Source organism: Natator depressus, chromosome 10, assembly GCF_965152275.1.
Source record: "Natator depressus isolate rNatDep1 chromosome 10, rNatDep2.hap1, whole genome shotgun sequence".
In the NCBI taxonomy this organism is placed as follows: Eukaryota; Metazoa; Chordata; order Testudines; family Cheloniidae; genus Natator; species Natator depressus.
In genome coordinates this window covers 11,665,605-11,683,438 of record NC_134243.1, presented here as the reverse complement: position 1 = coordinate 11,683,438, position 17,834 = coordinate 11,665,605, and the positions used below count along the sequence as shown (strand labels likewise).

At 44.0% G+C, this 17,834-nt stretch overlaps 1 protein-coding gene across 4 annotated transcripts in view; it reads right to left on the bottom strand.

Moving 5' to 3' along the window:
• MAD1L1 (mitotic arrest deficient 1 like 1) overlaps positions 1-17,834 on the bottom strand; it is a 553,489-nt gene that overhangs the window by 534,641 nt on the left and 1,014 nt on the right. For 2 of the 4 annotated variants that reach the window (XM_074965202.1, XM_074965204.1), the window contains exons 2-9: positions 15,860-16,022; positions 14,269-14,409; positions 12,619-12,798; positions 11,010-11,134; positions 10,206-10,287; positions 7,757-7,887; positions 6,158-6,272; positions 5,098-5,159 (exon numbers count right to left, since the gene is read on the bottom strand). In XM_074965202.1, the coding sequence (XP_074821303.1) occupies positions 5,098-5,159; positions 6,158-6,272; positions 7,757-7,887; positions 10,206-10,287; positions 11,010-11,134; positions 12,619-12,798; positions 14,269-14,409; positions 15,860-16,009 (986 nt within the window). In that variant the 5' untranslated portion in view covers positions 16,010-16,022. The remainder of the gene's footprint in view (positions 1-5,097; positions 5,160-6,157; positions 6,273-7,756; positions 7,888-10,205; positions 10,288-11,009; positions 11,135-12,618; positions 12,799-14,268; positions 14,410-15,859; positions 16,023-17,834) is intronic. The other 2 variants (XM_074965203.1, XM_074965205.1) reach the window with 2 other exon arrangements.

Sequence of the window (17,834 nt, the reverse complement as noted above, 5' to 3'; positions counted from 1 at the left end):
GCTGAACAGAGACAAGAAGAGGCAGGTACAAGAGTGAGCTGCAGATGAGCTATAAACTTATTTAGATTAGAACAGTGGTTTTCAATCTTTTTTAATTTGAGGACTCTAAAAAATTTCAAATGGAGGTACAGACCCCTTTGGAAATCTTAGACATAGTGGGCGGACGCAGACTACAGCTTAAAAACCACTGATCTATGGTAACCACCTTTCGTGGACCCCTAAGACATAGTCAGAGGGTTCCCAGGAGTCCACAGACCACAGGTTGAAAATCACTGGATTAGAAGATTTACAGGGCAGGAATCTTGTCTGTGTATTTGCCAAGTGCCGCATAGGCTCTGAGCATTACATAAACAAAGAACAATGGGAAGGAAAGAATGGCAGGTTGATTATATTGAAAACAACATTTCCCTCTTAAGGATGATTCTGTGGATAACAGTGAAGAAGAAGAAGAGAACTAGACTGAACAAGTCTGAAAAGAGAGAAAGGACAGGGAGTCAGAGAGAAAAAGAGGGTTGCTGAGATGGGTGAGAAAGATATGTACTGCACTCTGTCACTGGAGAAACTGTGTCTGAATCTCTGTTCACGTTCAGAATAGCTGCAACAAACAGGAACTCTGCTAGACATACACACAGAGAAAATGATCACACTGGTGTGGTTTTAAAATAGATTTTAAAACATTTGATTTTAACAAGCCAACAACTTTAATTAGACTAATGCCTGACCTTTTTACGATGCCCAATTGATGTTTGTACAGGAGTCAGAGCATACCAGAATGAAATCAACGTTTTTCTGATACAACAAGAGAAAGTGTGCCATCTAGCGGTGAGTTCCTCACACTGACATCAAAAATAACTGCACTTCTTTTTTACAAACCCAGAAAGCCTACTCCCTTCCAGAAACACTATTATTCTGCAAAACTAATTTCTTGCCTGACATTTGCAACATTTATTTACATTAGAAGGCGTCTCTGAGGTTATGGTGCCCTCTAGCAAAGGAAATATTCACTGAAGTCTATGAAAGTTTTGTACTGGTGCCCCTCACTAAGTCCTTCTCTGAAAATAACCAACCACCTGGTCACCCAATCCACAATGATCTGTAAAAATCTACTGTCATCAGTGTGCCACAGGGAGAGAGACAGAATAAGAGGAACACACTTTACTGACACAGAACAATAGAATCACAGCTCATTCCTAGCAATCAGGAGTTACAATAGTTTATATCAGCCAGCAGTGCGTCTTCTAAAGCGAGTAGCCTGTAGAGCAAAATAAAGAGGCTAATACACTTAATACACAGCAAGTAGATTTATTCTGCAGATGAAAACTAATGTTGCAGAAGAACTGTAGATTTGGGATAACTGAAGGCTTAGCATCTCTGGGCGTCCATGACAGAGTAAATATAAAGGGGCACACAAAATACTGACCGAGTTCCTGCAAACCCAAACTACACCACTCTTAACAAAGAAGCAGAGTCTAGTAAATTGGAAAGTGAACAGCATTAGGACATGAATATAGAGGAACCCTTGGTCAAATGCATATGAGATTGCAGACAGCTTCGTGATTTGGGTACAAGTGGAGTGTAACAGATAGAATGCCATGTACAATTTTATGATCTGGGTAAGGAGGGGCACAACTTATACGTCCATCATACTGGTAAACTGTTGAAGTTATACTTGCATTATATACAGGGTATAATTAAAAATAGCATGTGCTGTTCTTACCACCATAAGAGTAGGAAGAACTTTGGAGAGGATGAAAAGGAGCAGGGGAAGGACAACACAAAACAATTCCGGGCTAGGCAACAATGTTAGCCAGTCTTCTACAATTTCTAATGTTTAGGCAAGGGAGAAATCACGGGTTTCAAAGAAGATGGAACTGATTCCCATCACCTGGTTGAGATGGCAACAATTCAGAACTTGTGGTCATTGGACTACAGTACAGTGAGAGCAACTTTTGAGTAAGGTATTTAGTTTTTGCACTTTTCAGAGTTTATTTCCACCAAAGTTGCAGCACTGGAAGACAACCACCAAATCTCTCATAAAACTCCCCAAAAAGATAAGCACAGAGACGTTTGGCCTTAACACTCCAAGAAGATGCCCCCTCCCCTTCCAAATACTATTACATAAAATTACACACCAAAAGCCCTGCTCATAAACTAATCTGACAGGGAACCTGCAGGGACCACACAATCAGTGAACAAAAGCCATTGCGAACAGACACAGAAGAGAAGCCCTGGAGAACAGCAGGAGGAAATGAAAAACCATCTTCCCCAAAAAAGCCACAGGCTGTGCGCTCTTCCCCTGCATTCCATGTATAAATGGAGAAACTAAGAAGAGAAGACACAGGGACATAATGCATTCCCTTTCTTCCTGCTTATCTAGTTATTAGCAGACAGACAGTACATTGCACTGGCTCTTTGGGATAACAATCCAACTGTTCCCATTCTCTCCTACTCACTGTCTAGCAATTAACTTTCCTCAAGCTTTCACAAGAGGTACGCTTCAGGAATATGATTGGGACAATGATCTCCCTTTATACTTGTTCTCGTTTCCTGGCTGAAAATGAACATAATTCATACTGAAAGAAGCCTGGAAAAAAATCTAGCCCCAATTCCACTTGGTGCAATCACATGCAAAAGGTGATTTTCTTGAGAGCAATTTGTTCGTCTGTACAAAGAAACGCCCTTAATACTGCTAAACAATGCGGCACAATCAAAAACCTCACTAACACTTCGCATCGAATATTCTGATTTTAAATGAAGAGGTTATCAGACTTCAGCAGGAAGAGTCACTTGGTTCCATTTCCTTCCCACTGTGAAATTACCTCATTAAACCTTTAACAGCTTGAGGTAAGTAAAAGCTTCCATACCACTGTCTGGCAGAGAGAAAGTTTGGTGGGAAGAACTCAGTACTTCACTCTCCTGCAAGTCTGAACATATGAATCCTGAGCAGAGGCAGGAGACGGTCTCAGCATTGCTATCTACCTATGTGCATTAAGGAAAAGGTAGCTCACCACACACATTGGACAACACAAAGAATTATGAGAAAACTAAGAGGACACTGCTTGTGAGAGACCAGGGCTGGCTCTAGGATTTTTGCCGCCCCAAGCAATAAAATTTTTGGCTGCCCCCGCTTTTTTTTCGTTCCCCCCCCTACCCCTTCCCAACCCCTTTCCCAAATCCCCAGCCCCGCCTTCTCCCCCGGACATGCCGCACTTCCCCCCCTCCATTGCTTCCTGCAGCTCCTCCCCCCACCCCCAGAAACGCCCTGCCCTAGGTCATCTCCGCTCCGCCTGCTCCCCTGAACACGCCGCCACTCCGCTTCTCCCCCTCCCTCTCAGTCGAGGGAGAGGCAGCGCGTTCAGGGGAGCAGGCGGAACAGAGGTGAGCGGGGCGGGGGGGAGGTAGAGGAACCGCTCCCCGCCCCAGCTCACCTCTGCTCCACCACCACTCGGTTTCCTCTCCCAGGCTTGCCGCGCGAAACAGCTGTTTCGCGCGGCAAGCCTGGGAGGGAGGGGGGAGAAGCGGAGCAGCGGCGCACTCAGGGGAGCAGGTGGAGGCAGAGCAGAGGCGAGCTGGGGCACGTTTCTATGGGCGGCATGGCCAGCGCCGGAATGCCGCCCCTAGAAACATGCCGCCCCAAGCACCTGCTTGTTTTGCTGGTGCCTAGAGCTGGCCCTGTGAAAGACAATCCTCTTTTACCTCAAGTAGCAGCGTACCCAATATAGAATCCCAAATCCAAACAAGGCTAGGCCCAAAGTATGCCATCATTTTGCATGCAAAACTTCCAGTGTTTTTGTTTGTTATGCAGCTGCAATCGATGGGATAGGGACAGGGGCCCGAGTGGGGAAGTTTGATCTGGGGTAAAAGTTGCAGGTCAAGCCTAATTCGTGTCTAAAGCATAGCTCTCAATGCAAGGATGTACAAAGGAAAGCAGTTCTTTTGGGCAAAAACACCTCCCTTCCCACCAATAAGCATAATCACATTTGAAACATTGAGAGAGCCACAGCCCTTGCAAAGGTGCACCTGAGCATGGCCCTAATTTCGCAGATTACTTTTCTTGCAAAAGCAGCAGCTATCCCTGGGAATAAGATGCAACAGATACCACTCTTTGGTTACATCACAGACAAATTAGAAGAGCCAGAACTGTGATTTAGTTCAATGCTAAAAGATGTCAATCTCTGTATCTGTAGCAGCGATTCTCAAACTGTGGGTTAGGACGCCAAAGTGGATTGCGTCCCAACTTAATAGGGTTGCCAGGGCAAGCATTACACTTGCTGGGACCCGGGGCTGAAGCTGCAGCCCGAGCTCCATCACCACCCAGGGTGGCGGGGCTCAGGCTGTGGCCCCCTCTCCTGCCACCCAGGGCAGCTGGGCTTGGGCTCTGCTCCCCCACCCACCCCACCCCAGGGTAACTTTGTTGTCAGAATGGGGTCGCAGTGCAATGAAGTTTGAGAACTCCTGATCTACAGTGTTACACGTCAGCCCTCTCTTTGACGAGTGTTACAATCATTTCACTGTCCCTAGAGAAATTTTCTCAGCACCAGAAGTGAAAAATGTTTATTACACCTCTACCATCATATAAAATACAGGATAATAAGAGAAAGAGCTGTTAAGTTAAGTTACTACTTTAGAAAACAACACGACAGGTCAGTCTAACGCAACATTCCTGAGATTTCATTACAGGAATTTTCAATAATGCATCACAGGCTCATATATATGACTTGCCGTACATCTCATGAAACGCTCCACTCTTAATATGGTCACACTAACTCAATTCCTTCTAAATATGAATGTAGTTGTACGCAAGAAGTTTAGAGAACTAAAAGCTGAACCAGCTTTCCACCCACCACAGTCTCAAATGGATTGGGTCAGGCTGTTAGTCACCAGTTCACAAATTAATCCCCAAAAGATACTCTATGACTGTTTGTATTTAACAAGGCAAAATCATATATACTTCATAGCAGTGAGAGAGAGGAGTACCAACAGACAAGTTTGCATATGGGAGGACAGATAAGGTGGACAGCCTGACAAGCTTAAGCCATCAAGATCACTAAGAAGTAAAGCAAGTGGAACAGGTGGTTTAACTCCATCAGCACCTACCTGATATTTAAACCAGTGCTCTCATCTAGTTTTTCCCAGCTTTTCAACTTTCCCAGAAGTTTCTAGGGAGGAGGCAAAAGAAGTCAATAAAGAAACCTAAATGAGTGTTCTTACATCTCAACTCCTATAGCTGCATTTTTCATTCCTTCCACCTTAGCCTTTTCCACTTTTTTCCTGTGGACTTTATCATCTATGCATGGCCCAGTACTGCTGGAACATCATTCTGTGTACCCAAGACACTATTAACAGCAGCATTAATCTTCCCAACCACCACAGTTACATGGCACAATGTACCATTTCTGTGCCATCCATTATCTACCCTTGTGAATTAACCCCCATGTACCAGATCCTGTTACTACAGAGACCAAAGAAATTAAAGCAGTATTCCAAACATGCCAGTTCTATACCAGCTGCTGTGCCCATTTCTCCTCCCCCACCAAAGGGATATGCATCACAACTCTCTATGCTTTCAGTACCAGATTGGATTGCCCAAGTCAGATCTAGCCCTTATAATAGCTCTGCACCACAACAGTTTCCATGACTGGGTAATCATCTTGAAAAATCATTTTACCTTTGACAGAGGGTGGGTGAAAGGGGTGATTCAGGCAACAGCAAAACAAAGAAATCAATTGTATTGATACAAGACTGTACGGTGGCCCCTTCTACCAGCAAAACTGGTCTGAGGGTAAGTTACAGGTTCCCATTATGTGTCTATCTTACACCAACACCTCTGGTAAGCATTGGGGAACCAAAAGGGCATTCATAGGTGGGGCAACGTGAAAGGGAGATGCCACAATGAAGATGCGCTGCTACTTAGAGAAGTCTTTAAGACGAACAATGGACAGACTTTTGTTTTTCTCTCATTATGAACACTCCCCTCATATGGGTATTCTACATCTTAGGCTACATCTTGGGGTTGGGCCAGCATGAACCACAAACCACAGCAATCACTGTCTATACCCTCGCTATGTCTAGAGGAACTTAAGTTCCCTAAAAGACCACACAAGCAAGAGCAGTAGCCCCAATTCTACTTATATAGCAAATGTTCTTGGCTCCTCACCTCATTCTCCAATTCGAGGTTCACTAGATCGGCCTGAACCTTCTCATAGCGCTCCAGTTTCCTCTGGAGACCTTCCACCTCCTCTCTGAGTAACCCATTGTTTTCCTTCATTTCCCTGAGAAAAAGAGAAAGGGCAAAGCCATTAGAAAGGCACCACAACAACTCAATTCTCTTATGTAAACTCCTGGATACACACACACAATCACAGGGAAGCATAAGGTATTAAAAAAGCCATTATGACACTGAGCCAAAGTGGTAACCTTCTATAACCTTTGCTACAAAGTGACTGTTACACAGGAAGCAGCATTCACTGGGCTAAGTTTTCCCACTCCAAAATGCCCTGAGTTATGTCCAAACATATGAAAATTTCATACCTGCTTTACCGATTGTACAAAAACAGAATTTCAAGTAAACACAACAGCCTTGACATTATGATGCAAAGTCCATATGAATGCAGGTCTGGAACTCAGCAAGTAAGGAAACAGGCAAGAGTTAGTGCTCTTGTCCGTTTACAGATAGTAAGATTTCTTCAGCCCCGAGTTTATTTTAATATAGGTTTTGTGGGGGTACATTAGTCAGTCCAATGGTGTCAAAAATAAGACCACTAATCTTTCAATGTGCTTCTTTTTCCACTCTGCTACGACACATTTCACATTTCCAAACAGAGAGGATTGCATAGAGGCACCTGGAGAGTTTCCATGATAAATCGTCATTGAATGGTGGTAGTCCACATAAATCAAGAGCAAACTCAAAGGAGCCTGCTTAGACTCCAGTCTTCTAAATTGTGGTAAAGGGAAGCTAGCAAGATCAGATACTCATGTACTTCAGACTTTTTGTTCATTTGTTTTCAGAGATTGAAATTAAACTCTCTCAGGATAACAGCATATCAAAGTAATGCCAGATTACTCCATAAACACAAGACAACCAAGTTTCAAAATTCATTAGTACTTTGGAAACCTACAGAACAGATTCTAAAAGAGGCAGCACCAGAGCAATTTATAAACTTCAGCAGCCAGTCTTTCAAAATGATACACTGGCACAAGAATGCTTTCAAAACATTAGTGGAAATGCTGACTGGCTGGTAACAAAATAAGAATTTAAAATCTTTGCCAAGATATTACAGGGATAGACATGTTAGAAATGTTGTGAGATTGAAGAGATAGCCCATCACAAATCCCATAAAGAAAAGATTTATTATCAGCAAGTATGTTTAGCATCAAATCCCTCTCCAATCTCCCCTTACTATGCACAACCTTCCCTTTGATCCAAGCTAGAAGGTAAATATGTCTCACCTTCCAAAATGACCAAACCTCATTTCATGATCCCCTCACACTGTGCAAAAGGAGATTATCCAGAATCCTCCAAATCACAATAACTAGTAACCATTACAACACTGGCTCAACCTCATACACAGTAAATACAGAAGACCTTTAAACTTCCTTCCACAGCATTCTATTTGGAAATTTCCATTCTGTATAATGCACTGTATAATGCAAAGCCCCCGAGACAGAAAATGACAGCTATAGGAGGATGGATCACAGCAGAAGATAGCCATTTTTGACATATGCCCCATACTGAAGGCAGATCTTTCCTTCTCACCTGAAGTAGGCATTATCCTCCCTGAGCTGGAGCAGTTCCCGCTCCATCTTTGGGAATCGGGCCAGCTCTGTTTTCATGTTCTTCACAATTGCAGCATCTTGTTCCTGCAGGGAGAGCTTCTGTTCCAGATCCTGGAAGGTAAGTGATGACATGAGAACAAGACGACAACTGAGTTTAGCTCAGGAAGGCTCAGAGCTACCTCTCCACCAGACTGCTAAACCTGTCCAAATCCTTTTCTCTCTAGCACTCTCTCTATCCTTACATTAACTCCAACATACATCAGAAATGGGTACTGTTAACATTTAAAAGGACATCTGCCCTTCCTTTTACACATCAATTTCCTATTTGTCAAGGAGTAATGAGTCAAAGGTCATCTCTTCTCACCTACCATAAGGTAATATATGAGAGAAATTAGTACTCTGATGGACTTATTAGGAGTGGTCAGAACAGACACACACAATGGAGACAGGTTTCAGAGTAGCAGCCATGTTAGTCTGTATCCGCAAAAAGAACAGGAGTAATTGTGGCACCTTAGAGACTAACAAATTTAGCTTATGAGTAAATGAGAAGACATTCATTGGATAGAGAGATTCTGGGATGAGAACCACACCTTCTTCCCCGCACATTGGTTTTTCCAGCAAATAAGAGTTTATTTAGAGCAGTACTGCAGTTTGTTGTCCTCTTTCCCCACCTCCACTTCCAGTCACTCTGCCTGCTGTAGAAGTTTCTCTTGACACATCCATAAAGAATTGGCAATGCTGCTGCCCTTCAATCTTGCTCTACTCAATGCCAACCAAAGGAAACTCCACAATCAGCATTCCCTCAAAGTCAAGTTTAATTCTCTCCATCTGTTTCTATCTCTACTGCCTCCTATCTCCACAGAAGAGAATCACTCCTAACTGGCCTAGAAGTTAGTTTGGCAGGACAGAGGGCATCTCCATACTTCCCCCAACAAGTCAACCTGCAATCAAAAGCATTGCAGCTAGCTGTACTTTGTATGCATATTAAAAAGGATACCCTGACTCCAGTGGAAAGATTACCCCAGGAACAGGAACTGAGCTCAGAGTTGCAAGGCTCACCATCTGCCATAAAAAAGCAAACATGTCTAGAAGTATTGTGCCAGAGCCCTGAGTGACCAGACAAGACCAGGCTGAGCTTGCATCCAAATAATCTGCTATATAACGATACAAATCAGTTATCTACACAGAAGGGATCTGTACAGCTTCTGACCACTTGGACTCTGTGATACAGAAAAGATAAAAAATGTTATACAGTACGTCCTCACTTAACGTTGTAGTTATGTTCCTGAAAAATGCTGCTTTAAGCGAAATGATGTTAAGCGAATCCAATTTCCCCGTAAGAATTAATGTAAATTTGGGGGGGGAGGGGGGGTGTTAAGGTTCCAAGGAAATTTGTTTAGTCAGAAAAAAGACTATTTTTATATACACACATACACTACACCTTTTAAACAAACAATTTAATACTGTACACAGCAATGATGATTGTGAAGCTTGGTTGAGGTAGTGGAGTCTCAGGGTGGAAGAGGGTAGGATATTTCCCAGGGAATGTCTTACTGCTAAATGAAGAACTAGCTCTCAGCTGAGCCCTCAAGAATTAACACATTGTTGTTAATGTAGCCTCACGTGGCAGAGAGAGACACAGACACACACTCTGTTTGTGTGTGTGTGTGTGTATGAGAGAGAGACAGACAGACACACACCCACCCACCATGTATGAGACAGCGAGCCATGCACTGCCCCTTTAAGTATGCTGACCCCACTCGAAGTACACTGACTTTTTAAGTAGATCAGCAAGTTGAGACAGCAACTGCTGCCAGCAAGCTCCATCCATCCTGAGTCCTGTCGTGCCCCCCCTGCTCTGTGGAGAAGGGGTACAGGAGCTGCTGCTCCTGCCCTCCGAGGAAGAGGGCAGGAGCAGCACACAGCAGTGGGGGGAGGGACAGTTGAACTGGCCGGCAATTGATAGCCTGCTGGGTGGCTGTCGCACAGGGAATTTAGGGGAGCTGATGTGGGGCTGCTGGTCCACCCTGGTTCCAAGCCCCCACCAGCTAGCTCCAACAAACTGCTCTTTCTGTAAGCAGTGGACAAAGCAGGCAGCTGCCAAACAACATTCTAAGGGAGCATTGCGCAACTTTAAACGAGCATGTTCTCTAATTGATCAGCGGCACAACAACGAAACAACATTAACCGGGACGACGTTAAGCGAGGAGTTACTGTACAAGTGCTGAATATTATAGACTGTGTAATCCACCCTTCTAATTTCTGTGCCTTGACATCTGAATTTAGGCAACTTCAGCTCTACCCACCTAACAAGCAAGGTATTTATATGACAGAGTGGCTCTCAGTTTCTGTAAGGGTAAATCTTCCCAATACTTTTTGTATGTAAAAATGAAAAGTAGACATTCAGCATGGGTCTCACACACTCTCACCTTAATTTTCTGCTCATGTTCTGCCAACAGAGACTGGCTTGCTTGCAGCAACTGGATTTGTTGGTTGGCCTCCTGACATTTTCTGTTTTAAGCAGACATAAGAGACAAATTTACATACAAGAATCACTTGATGGGAACAATCTATTATAGATATAGAGGTATATTGGAGACACACACTTATTCAGGTGTCATTTACCACAACGACCTAGGATTGTTGTGGTGTAAAAGCAAGAACTGCCCCCCAGGACCTTTCTTTAATTTAATTTAAAGTTCTGGGGCAACTGAGACATTCACTGTGGAGACAGATTACCTCTACTTAGGAAAGCAGAAATATTCATTCTTCTAAAAAATACTGACTCCATATATCCATAGAGATCCTCACGATCAAGTTACCCCATGGCCACACCAACAAATACATGAGTACATTACATAAAGAAAGAAAGAGTCATTTAAACCTTGATCCTAAAAAGGAGTGTTGGTACATGGAGCTGAAAGAGGAGGATGCAGCAGGCAGACACACACCTCATCAGATCTTCTAATCACCCCTCAACTACACATAGTACAAAATCAAGTATCAACATGAATATGAGAAGGGAGGTTTTGAGCTTGGATGTTTTTTTACGAAGGTAGAATTAAACTGCTGCTCAGCGCTAGTTTCCGGCAAATTTTATAACCTACACATCCAGATCAAAAAAGCCCTTTGAACAGCAAAAATAAAAAAGCTGTTGAACATTTTCTGAATGGCAGCAGCTGCAGAAGACTGAAGATTTCTTTTTTCCTTGCAGTTGTTGATCCCCTACTCACTGGTGTTGCACATCCAGCTGCTCCATCAGCTCCTGCTTCTGAGATTCCTGGCTTGTCATTTGCATCTCCTGATTCATTAAACTCCACTGCAACTCAGATATTTTCCCTTTCAATACGCTGATCATCTGGATTCACAGAAAGAAGAGGAAGAATAAACAACACACAAATAGACCAATGGACCTCCAGGCTGAACATTATGGAATGCAAATTGCTGAGATAAAACAACTGACTAATGTGAAACACTAATCTAGAAATAATTCACAATAAGACCTGCAAACCCACCTCAGAACAAAGTCAAAGGAAATTCTTTGCTCTCTTTCATCTGCCACCCAAATTGACATTTCCATTATTCATTAAGTATATGACCTCAAACTGGTATGCAAAAAAGCAAACCTCAAAGCCAGAACCTATGCTCACAAGAGGATGTGTCCTACTTTTGACAATTATTCCATCATCACCATATCCACATGCTCCTAAGCAGTGGGTTTTCAAAATAGAGACCCAAAAATTTTCAACCAGTCAAGTAATAGCAAAGATAAGCCCTCAGTAGAGGTCTAGCTACCATGGTGATTGGCACAAAGAAGTATGGCTAAGACAGTAATCACAGCAGCATTTGCCATTACACCTTTGCTAAGCTACTAGACTCAGCTCTCACTCTCAGACTCACTCAGAATACACACACAGAGGGACAAACATCAGTACTGCCAAGTCTGAAATAAACTAGTTGACTGACGAACCTTATATGGCAAATATAGACAGCAAAGCAGAGGAAGGAACTTCACAAAGTTGAAGAATAAGCCACATTGGCTCGAATAACCATTATTCGCCTGACCCTCATACCTCACTCCCACCTTTAGCATTCTGAAACGTATCGGATCGCACCCAAAATGTGTTAGATGCATTAAAGAGACAAGATCCCTGTCCCAAATTTTACTGATGTGGGGATAAAGGTGGCATAGAAATAGGTCAGCTGCATTTATTATTGGGTTAGTTTTTCTTCCAACCTCCAACAGTCTTCCTATTTTTATTGCCACAAATACCAATTGGCAAGTTAAATCCACTCATTTGAACCCCTCCTCATGGTCCCCAAATCCCTAAATTTTGGGTGCTTAGCTAACAAATGCTAGTAAAGGAAGTTGCCATTTAAGACATATTTGGAAGATGTCTCCTCTAGGTAGTTTGGTCCAACCTAAATCTCAGCTCCGCTAACTCTCCTGCTCGTTTCCTTCACTCCCTTGGCTCCCTCTCATCTTATCGCTCCCTTCATTGCTTTCCCCCACTCTCCACATCATGACTTCTATCCTGATTTCCCCCATGCCCAGAACACTCTCCCTGCCCTTGCCCTCCAACTATCTTTCTCCTCCAAATCCACCTCTCCAAGCAACGTCGTCTCATATTCCCCATATTCACCACTCTCGAACTGTTATCCCGTCTCCTGTCCTGTTTAGACTGTAAGCTCTTTGGAGTAGAGGACACATCTCATCTGTTTGTTAATCACTGTGTACACTGTGGTTCTAATTGTTGTAACAAGAGTGGATTGCTCCGATTCCATGTGACCCTCAAAGTCACCTAGAGCACTGGGTGAAATAAGAAATTGCTGTGCTCTTACTTCATTAGCTTCAGCCAGTTTGCTCTCCTTCTCCTGCAGCTTCTTGCTCACAGTCTCCATGCTCTTCTTAAAGGATTTATTCATCTCCATTTGTTCCTTCAGTTTAGCCTCAGCCTCCACTTCCTTTTCCTGATAGTGCTTTATGCGTGTGAGGAGCTCCTGGTTACGGTCAGCCTCTCGCTAGGGAAGGGAAAATGTAAAGGGACTTCATAAAGAAGAAAGAGCCATAACGGTGAAGACATTGTACTTTCCTCTTTGCCCCTTTCCTCACTATAGTCCCACAGGCAACCCCACCAACGAATGCTTTTCAGAGCCAAGCTCTTTAACCCCCTCGCTAGCAAAGCTAGTATCTCACTGGCAGCTTCTCAACGACCGGGGAATGAAGCCAGGAAATTACTAGACAGATTCCAAGCACTTCTTGAACTGATGTATGGACGTTAGCACACAGAGGTGGCTTCATGGTTTGCACAGCATAATTTACATTGGCTCAAACATGAAAACCCTGGATACATCAATTACCCTTGCACAAGAAGTTTATTTCACTGAGCCTGGGACCTTGATATCTGGAGTAACAAGACAAGTTTCTCTGTGAAATTTCTATTTGCATTAGAGCATTTTAAGTCTAAAATATTTTAATCTTAAATAAGTCAACTTTAAACATACAACATAAACAACCAGTGCAACAAAACCACCAACATATGGGGGCAGATTTAGGGGTTTTTTCAGCCATATTTATTTATTTTATTGGCACTCTGACAGCATTTCACATGCCATTTCAAGTTCATTTCTAACTCAAATTGATTAGCACTTATTGAAAAATGTAAAGCAAATTGCTCTGCTAATCAAAGCAAATCGGGCCACAGATTTACATACTAAGCAAAGATTATGCAAAGCAACGCACGGTTCCTGAAACCTTTATCCACATGACTCATGAAACGCCGAATTTGAGCAGGGTAATTACCACACTGCTGGATTAGTGCTGCTCCCTTTTTGTACGAGTATTTTAAGGGTTTCTGTGACTGACTCAGCTAGATTCAGGTTTGAACTGTTCTTGGCTTAATCCCAAGATCGACTGACTTGAGGCAGAACCAGGAATTTACTCAGTGACCCACCATTTCACAGCTACAGAGTAAATCTGTCTCCCAGCATCCTTATAATATTTTGCTGGATTGACTTTTTTTTTTTTAGCAGCTGAACTTTGGAGAGATGCTAAGAGCTTTATAGGATGACAAAGCCCACCAACTCTGCTGCTTATTTTAGCGACATAGCTAAGCAAACACATTTGGGCACACAACCAGAAGGCAACGAAACTATTAATCACGGACTAGAGCTCAGTGTCTTATCAATGCAGCTTCTCTTGTATGGCAGTCGCATGACTGGTGTTATCATTCCAGTCAAACATACCAAATGTTTGCAATTGTGCCAAATGAAGTTTAAACGCTTCTGGAAGAAACAAGGTTTAATGCAGCAGACCTGAATCTCCTTTTGTTTTATACTGATGAGCAACAGAGTGCTCAATAAATAAATGTACAGAATATCTGGTGGTCAGATCAATATCAGACTATTTGTCAGCATGCAACAAAGTTTTAATGATCTCAAGATGCTCTGACTGAAGCCTTGGCTGTTCGACAGCACAAATGCCGTACCCACCTCGTAGCTCCTAGCATTAGTATTAGCTGCCTTCTCCAACTCAATGCGAGCTCTTTTGTGGCTCAGCTCCATCTGCATCTTCTCCCGTTCCACTTGCAGGAGCTGAGATTTGGAACGGATTTGCCCAGCTTCTTCCTCCAGCTGATCAGTTTCCATGTGAAGAGAGACATAAAAAACATACAATCAGCAGAAAAGCAATAATATTTTGCCTTTCTATAATACCCTCCAGCTTTGGCTTTCAAATTACTTTACAAACCTTGATATATTTAGCCCATCACGTCCTATATGAGGAAGGTAAGTATCATCATAACCATTTAGGAGATGGGGAAACTGAGAACAAAGAGTTATGTGACATGCCCAAGGTCACACAGTGAGTCAGTGATAGCTAAAAATGGGAGTGTGGGTGAATTTTGGGGTCTTAACTCCAAATTTCCCACACCAATCATTACAGAAGCTCCCTTCTAGAATACACTTACCACACAAAAAACTAAAAAGATTCCTATTACAGATTTCTTTGGTCGTCTCGAAGAAGAAACAGGAGCTAGTCAAGGGTCAGAGACCAGGCCCCATACTTACATCTGTGAAACTAAGTGCTGAACAAATTAGCAGGTTTTTCCCACTGCAGTTAGACATATATGGTACAACCTCATTTTTATTCATATGAATGCATTTTTTGTGTAAAACTACTGCCGGTACTCCTGTGCAACCTAGGAGCACTGAAGGAATTAACAGAGCACTTTGTCTTTATGAAACATTAATACTTCCTCCATGTTCAATCAGAATCCCAGACCTCAACACACATTCATTGAAGATTCCACAACCAGCGGTGTCACACAAACAAAAGAGTAAAGAGATTAAAATATTATAGTCAGAACTTTAAATGCAATGGAAATTAAAATAAATATGGGAAACCCTTACTTTACACTCAGAGACATAACCAGAGATCCATAACAAAGCTACAGAAACTAAGAACTTTAAGGGAGATTTGTCTAAGATATCTTAGGTATTGCTGAAATGCCCATCACCATAGTATCCATAAAGACTGGTTTAGTAAATTAGACATTTACACTTCCAGGGCTACAATTCTGGCCCAGATAGAGGTCCTCAATGGAATGAATTTGGTGATCTCAATTCAGCCCTCAGAGTCAATATCATAAACACACCACCGATAGTTTAGCCCAGCTGACAGTATGTTTTCAAGAGAGAGCTAGGCAAGCCAGGAAAACTTGTCCAACACCGCAAGCAAGCCATCAGTTAAGCTCAGTCGTGGGGCAGGATGAAGGGAAATCACAATACAGATGCCTGAGTTGGCCTACAGATAACTTAAAGGGGAAGAATTCAAGGGAGCCCCTTGATTAACCAGGACAAAGAGTCAGGCCCATAACTCACTTTTTTTTTTTAAATGAAAGGAATTAAGAGTTTTATTTTGGGTGCAAATTATCTCCATCATTGACAATGTAGGGATAGCAATGTAAGAAGGGACAACCCCCATCTCCTAACTAAAAAAAAATCTCCAGGCCTAAGATCAAATGAAATCTAAACTCTTGACTGCAGTGACACTACAGCTGTCAGTGAGCCAGGGATGCCTCACCTGCACCCTCTGCTGGTATTGCATATGCAAGGTACTTTGAAATGATCCTGGTGTGGATGGACCAGATGCGCCCTCCACACGCTGTGAAATGAAGTTGTTGAAAGATCTCAGGGTGGAGAACACAGTTGTATTATCCTCCAGGTTCTCCATGGTAAGCTCTCTGCTGTAAACACACACACACACACAAAGCCAAAAGTGAAACATCCAGGACAGCTTACAGTCTTATTCACTGCTAAAAGAAAAGGAGTACTTGTGGCACCTTAGAGACTAACCAATTTATTTGAGCATGAGCTTTCGTGAGCTACAGCTCACTTCATCTGTAACTTAGGGAAGGCACACTCCTTTCTTCAAGTCACTCTGGAGCCAAGTTTCTCAAATGCGGCCACCAGGGCCATATGCAGCCACCAGCGGATTTTTTTTCAGCCACAACAGCCTCCAAAGCATGGGGGGAGGGGAGGAGCCAAGCAGATTGTGGAGGCAAAGCAGCAATTCCTCCATGCAGCACCCAGCTCCTGAACAACGGTTACAAAGGGCAGCAAGTTGTACCACCTTGGTGTTGCGCTGGCACAGCCAGTGGGGATCGGGGTACCCTGCACAGCACAGCCCCCTCGGGGGGCCCTGCCAGTGCGTCTGGAAACATGGTGTACACAGTGCTGGAGGTAGCTCTTGTAAGAGGAGGTGGCTGCAGCTTTCAGTCGCTGGAGTGCTTCCCCCAGGCAGCTCCCCCACTCCTTCCCAGTCAGGCACAGGGAACCGGGGACTCTACAGGCAGCTGGTGACTTCCTGACCCACTTTCCCTGGGAAGGGGTCAGCTCTCACTGAAGGGCTGCACTCTGAGGCCACCCAACAAATTTTTTGTGAGAACCCCTGCTCTGGAGTCCACATTCTTCCCACATGCATAGGGCCCTACCAAATTCACAGCTGTGAAAAACAAGTCACGGACTGTGAAATCTGGCTATTGTAGGGGGATCATGGTATTGCCACCCTTACTTCTGCGCTGCCTTCAGAGCAGTGGCTGCTGGCTGGGCATCCAGCTCTAAAGGCATCATTGCCACCAGCAGCGGCTCAGAAGCGAGGGTGGCGTGGCATGGTATGGGGGGCATCACTTTTTGAGAGGAGGCAGGGACAGCCTTATAGGTGGGCAACGTGATCGGGGGTGCGATGGTCACCCACTCACCCCATACAAACAGCCAGCCCAAGGCCCCTTTAACACCCAACCACTTGGGAGGAGCAGGGGTGGGGGCGCCCTGGCCAGGGGCTCCTACTTTGCACCAGGCTCCAGCTGCTAGCCCGGCCAGGCAGTGGAGGGAACTTCCTCTTCCCCTGCACGGGCCGCTCCTGGGGCCAAGTCAGACCCACCTCCGGTGATGGCACAGAAGTAAGGGTGGCAATAACATACCATGGCACCCTCATTTCTGCACTGCTGCTGGCTCCTCGGAACAGGGCTCCCAGCCAGCAGCCGCCACTCTCCAACTGCCCATCTCTGAAGGCAGCATTACCACCAGTAGCAGCGCAAAAGTAAGAGTGGCAATATCACGACACCCCTACAGTAGCCTTGTGACCCTCCCACAACCCCTTTTTGGGTCAGGACCCCCAGCTACAACCATGTGAAATTTCAGATTTAAATATCTGAAATTGTGAAATTTAAAATTTTAAAAATCCTCTGACCATGAAATTTACCAAAATGGACCGTGAATTTGGTAGGGCCCTGCACATACAGCATGCAAAACCAAAACTGTCAGCTGCAGTAAAAGTGAGGGAGCCAAAACCCACACGCTGCTGCCCAGAGGGGAGGAGCACATTGGTGGCGGGGCCCTGTGCTACTGCCCCGGGGGTTCAGGGGTGGAGGGCAAGGTCCTGTGCTGGAACTCCTTGCCAGAGGATGTTGTGAAGGCCAAGACCATAGCAGGGTTCAAAAAAGAACTAGATAAATTCATGGAGGATCGGTCCATCAATAGCTCTTAGCCAGGGTGGT